Source organism: Vigna unguiculata, chromosome 9 (assembly GCF_004118075.2).
Source record: "Vigna unguiculata cultivar IT97K-499-35 chromosome 9, ASM411807v1, whole genome shotgun sequence".
Lineage (NCBI taxonomy): Eukaryota > Viridiplantae > Streptophyta > Magnoliopsida > Fabales > Fabaceae > Vigna > Vigna unguiculata.
This window is the reverse complement of record NC_040287.1, coordinates 42055334-42060874: the sequence shown is the minus strand read 5'-3', so window position 1 is coordinate 42060874 and position 5541 is coordinate 42055334. Positions and strand designations below refer to the sequence as shown.

General features: G+C 36.0%; 1 protein-coding gene across 2 annotated transcripts; it reads right to left on the bottom strand.

Moving 5' to 3' along the window:
• On the bottom strand, positions 1–4823 carry LOC114164234. 2 transcript variants are annotated; one of them, XM_028048822.1, is made up of 13 exons: positions 4579–4823; positions 4199–4492; positions 3586–3899; positions 3400–3492; positions 3191–3281; positions 2789–2882; positions 2452–2549; positions 2230–2299; positions 1420–1517; positions 1224–1340; positions 999–1075; positions 842–886; positions 1–736 (listed from the first exon to the last, which is right to left on the bottom strand). In XM_028048822.1, exons 2-13 carry the CDS (start codon positions 4424–4426, stop codon positions 244–246), a joined length of 1818 nt encoding a protein of 605 aa, XP_027904623.1. In that variant the 5' UTR covers positions 4427–4492; positions 4579–4823; the 3' UTR covers positions 1–243. The 2 variants fall into 2 exon arrangements, with proteins under 2 accessions (XP_027904623.1, XP_027904625.1); XM_028048824.1 differs by having other exon boundaries at positions 4199–4770.
• Between the last annotated feature and the right edge of the window lie 718 nt (positions 4824–5541).

The window sequence follows — 5541 nt, the reverse complement described above, 5'->3', positions numbered from 1 at the left end:
TTAAAGGAATTCAATTATTTTCCAACGAACTTTGAAAGCACAAAAATAATAAATTGAACAATAGAAGGAATTCAACTACTTCCCTCACCCGCTGTACAAAATTAATGAGTAAAAAATAAAGATCTGGTGTTAGTTGTTTATATAGATATATACATAACTAGAACTATATAGAATGAATGATGAGTATTATCTATAAGAATGGACTAGCAAGAATTTCAGCAGAAAAATAGAGTGATCAGCGACTCAACCCATCAACCCATCCATAATATCCAAAACGTTATAGTTTTGGTGGTTTATGACAACTCTTGTACCGAAGATTTCCTTGGCAGGTGAACTCCCAGCACTTTTGGTCCCATGTAAATCCTTCATTTGTCGTTTCTTAGCCAAACCAAGATCCTCGCTTTTGCTGAGTCCTGAGTTGTTTCTCCTAGCAATAACCTCCTCCAATAATCTCCTATCCTCTTGGGAAATTTGGCTTCCCAATTGCTTGTTGCCACTGTCCACGGAAAGAATTAAAAATTGTCGCATCTTAGACTGAAGTTCAAGTACCTTGGGAGGAGACCGCATAGGCATGGGTCTCAAGGTGTTTTGCTTAGATTTTATAAAGCTAATCAAATGGTGAAGCCATGCCAACAATTCAATTATGTAAACATCTATCTTCCTCTTGTCGGCATAATAAAGTGTCTGCAGACGAATCAGGTTACTTTCTCTGGAGGTGTTATCATCGAAGTCATTACTGCAATATCAGAGGAAGACTAATTGTGAACTTTTCTTCTAACTGCATATGTAAACACAACAGTAATTGCCAACAAATATTAAGATATCCAAGTTTACACCAAACCTTGTGTTTGCCCATTCACCAACCCATCCGAAACCTTGATGTGCTCTGTCATGTACATAAACAATTAGCATATTTTCACAAAAGGAAATAAGACCAACACGAAGAAGAGAAAAATGAAAGTATAAGCTAATCCAAACAAATATATCACACATCTTACTTGACAGTATTTGTGGCAGCCGGTACAAGCCACTGAAGAATCTTCTCCATTTCTGCCTTGATCTGAGTGATGGAGAGCTACAGAACATTTATGTCAATTAACATAATCCAAAACAAAATAAAACTGTTTCCTTTAAGTCAATGTGATTACTCGCATAAAAAATTGGCACCATAAAACGGACTATAAAACGGAAGGTCACGGATATTCAGCGTAGGGAGAGTATACCTCTTTCATGTCAGCAATGGTTTGCAACTGAGATGGAAGAGCAGTCTTAATATTGTTGGGCAAACCATGATACAATGTGTCTCTCATGTTTGGAGGAAGTGCTGTGGGACGAGATGCCTAGTATAAACAATTGTTATTTTATCAAAATTATTTCTATTTGTAAGGTCATTACAATCTTGTTCAGCATGATACTTACAATCATATTTATTTGATTGATGATGTTAGCATAGTGCAGCGCAAGACCAGCTCCTCCTAGTCTTTCATGACCTTCACAGTAATTGGTTGTGATTGTACCTGCCACGAATCCACGATTTCACGTGTCTTATTATTATGACCAGGCAACAAGATATAGATCTACACAATAGAAAAGACAAAAATAAAAGGTAGATTTCCACAAGTCAATACATGACTGAAACACAAATATTAAAAATGATGATGCAATTCACTTGATTGTATTGTAGTTTTCCCAAATGCTTTTTCTCAGAAAGTCAATCCAAGCGGAACCGATGATTTAGGAGGAGAACAATTGTAATGTCATTAGTTTATTAGAGTCACATAACGTTTGCTGTAAGGGATGCATAACATGATTCCATATTGATCTTCAGCATTAAGAATATACACTAGACTATATGAAGTGTTTCATTTCAAGAGTTTATTTTCTTTGTAATGCAGATATGCATTTAATTTCGGCCTATAAAAAAAAAAATTGTCTTCAATTTCAAGTGGCTCAACCACAAAGAAAAAGGCAGCTGGTTATTTCCAATCACATCTGAATAAAAAACAAGAGCATAGAAAACATTGGAAAATTTCATCTACGATCTGCTTAGTTCAAAAAATTAGAATGCCTTCGATTTGATTTTTTTTTTCTCGTAACAGGATTAAATGAAAAGTTCAGACTTCAAACCCTTAGTTAATTCCTAGGCTCCTAGTGCAAAAAGAGATGCATATCTTCTAGCTATATAAGGTACAACATTGATTTGTATCCTTAAGAGATAAAATCTCATACCATGGTTTCCCAGGAGCTCATAAATTGCTTGATTTATATAGGTAACAATATCAACGAGCTTTTCAACTATCTGCAATAGCCAAATTGAGTTCCAACAAAGTAAGTCTGTTGTTATGAATCCGCAGCTATAAAACATTCACTTCAAAGAAGTAAACATGAGTAAATACGAAATTCAAAAATAGTAGATGCAAATCAGGAACAGTTCGTTGAGTGAAAATATACCTCTTCCAAAGTTCTGGACCAAAGAGACTTCTTCTTCAAGCTCCTCACAAGCTTTCTTTGGTGCTTTAGCTCACTTTGAAACATCGTGATACTCTCCCCTACGATTTTAAAGAGAATGTAGCTGTCAATGATCGGTTAACTTCAGCAGAATTACATTTTGAAGCGTGCTGCAGATAGTATGTACGTCGAACTGAAAATCCAAACTGGGGTCACCCGAAGCTAAACCCACCAATAATAAGAATATATTTCAGCCGAAAACAAAAATATATCCTCCGCTAGAAGTATTATTTATTTATTTGGAAAGACTTGAGGAAAACTATATTATGAAATTTCTAACCTTTTAGAGGAAGATTTAAGGACTCCATTTCCTTAATCTTTTGCAGATAATCTTGTTCAAAACGTTCATAAGCATTCAATTCATGGTATAATTCCTACACAACAAGGAGAAAATCCGTAAGGAAGAAACTGCTAAAAAAAAATCAATTGAAACTCTAACCATAACAAATAAACATCTTAGAAAGCACATCCGAATTAGGAAACAAATAGTGTGAACAAATATAAATAAACACGGTAGTATGCATCAAAACTGCACAAAGGTCATACCAAAGCTCCATGAATCAAAATCATGCAAGCATAAATCCAAGAAACCAAAATGATAAAGACCGCTTTACTGAGTCATCAATTCACTGATAAAATTAAAAAATATTTAGAACATTATTTAAAATGACAATGAGCTTACAGCGGTATTCCGAACTAGATTGGTAAACTCCTGCATTGTCTTTTCTGCCTCTGCCTGATATTGTTTGTCATCCAGAACATCCAAGTCTAGTCTGATAATTTTTTTAGTCAAAGGTTTGAATGTGAAATTTGTGTGATTGTAATCAGCCAAGAAATCAATCAAGACATGTTAGCTTAATCTTGTCAATAACAATGTACATGGAAACTCACCGTGAAAAATATCTGTCTAGGTTGTGCCACTGCGGATCTTTACACATATTTCCAAATCTAGCTACTTCCCGTGAGAAGACATTGAGTTCTCCCCTACAAGTTCCCCAGAAAAATCATAAACAAAAAGCATAAACAAAATAACCAGCAATGAAAAACAAAAATTCTATTATTTGAACAAGCTAGAACCTTTTGTCCGCCTCAGCAAGAGTTATTAACTCCTTCATGTCAGTCGAGACTAACAGTTGAACCCCCTCCGACTGTAAAACATCCTTTTTAAGAATCTGGATATTTTCTTCAGAAAGCGATTGAAACAAAATTGCTCCTTTGGTTATTGTATTAGCTACTTCAAATGCCAGTATTGATATTTTTTTCCCTCTGGAAGTCACGCCAGAGACAAACCCACTACTAGTATTTAACTTTGGCATGCCACTTCCAATTGTGTCCAAAACTCCCACCGCCCTCTCGCCAGCTTTTCCGAGAAAAGAACCCCTCTGGCTCACCTATGAAAAAAATGACGTCAATCATGAACCATTAAGATTCCAATTTAGAAGATCCCTAACATACCATCAAATGCATCCATAACTACAGAGGCGTGACCCTAACATATTAAACTATTCACACCTGGCGGCCATTCAGAAATTGCAGGCACTAATGTAACTCCCCTCAACATCCAACTATAGAATAACAGGAAAGCCCTCATTCCAACCAATCAATTTCCACATAAACAGTCCTAAGGATACGCATATTTTCAAACCTTTTAAGAACATAGAAAAACGATGCAAGCTGCGCAAAAACAGACCTGTTTTCCTCCAGTTGACGTAGGAGTCGATAACCCAAGTTCAAAGGAAAGCCCAGAGTCGTGCCTCTTTTGCTTTCTACCTTGACCAGTATCAGACCTGGAATCTGAAATAGCATCTCCACGATTCACAAAGCTATTTTCCTTCTTAAGCTTCCCAGAAAACTCGAAGCTCTTCCCTCCAAGTTCAGCATTTCTCTCCACCATGCCAGCCGAACAAACCGCTCCCATTATCGCTGTCCTCAACAATGACCAGGAAAAGAAATGCAACAGAACGGAGGAAACGAAAACCTAACGCTGCGAAAAAAAAAAAGAATAAAGAGCGTAACTGAAGTTGAAGAAACGAGGATTGTTGGATTGGTAGCTTCAGAAGGGAAGCGTACCTATTTACAGAGAGTGTTGAGAATGGAGAAGAAGATTGAGATTAGAAAAGAAGGGGATGGGAATGGCGAGAGAAGGTATAAAAAGGGGAAAGTGGCCGCGAATTTACGACTCTGGAGTTTGACTAAAACCTGGAAAGATAGAGATGAAGGAAAGACATTAGTTCTTGTTGGTGTCATTCATTCATTTATTCATATGGTTGAAATATTTGAACGAATCATAAATAAAATAGTAAAAGTAAGCAATTAATGAAAAGAGGAAACGCGCAAATGGAATGAAGGGTTTGACTCTAGGGAAAAGGAGGCGACGTGGCACTCCCACAATCAATGCCAGCGACGACTATTTCCCTTTCTTCCCATCAAACACCTAAACGTGAAAACACAGCAAATCCAAGTCGCGCCCACCATGTGGACCACCACCACGCTAATTTACACTCCCGTGTCTTAACAACACTTTAATCCCTTTTTACATATTAATTCATTCTAAATACATTACTAATTCAACAGTATCAATTACTTAATTTCATCATTTTTTTTTTCAAAACATGATACGATAATTGGTGTTTCTAATAGCAGCCAAGATTTTAAATTAAATGTAGCGATTCGTACTTAAAGGAATGTTCCATGGGTTGGTGGATGCATGAAAATGCTTTAACATTGAGCTTGATGACAATAAAGAAACAAATAGCCTTCTCAATGGCAATGGGTTTTGGATAACACTTCATACACTTTTTATTTTATATACAAGGAGAATTTTAATTTATTTGATCACGGATCATGTATCATGAAATTGTCAATATTTATACTTGTTTTAATCTTGTATCTAAAACTCGACTGCAGCAAGTTATGAGTGTCTCAATTTCTTTTTCAAATACTAAACTAAACTATCAATTTTCATTTTCACAACCCAACAAATAATACTTGTTTTCTCACGGGTTTGATAGCAGTAAATAAATGCAGATACTT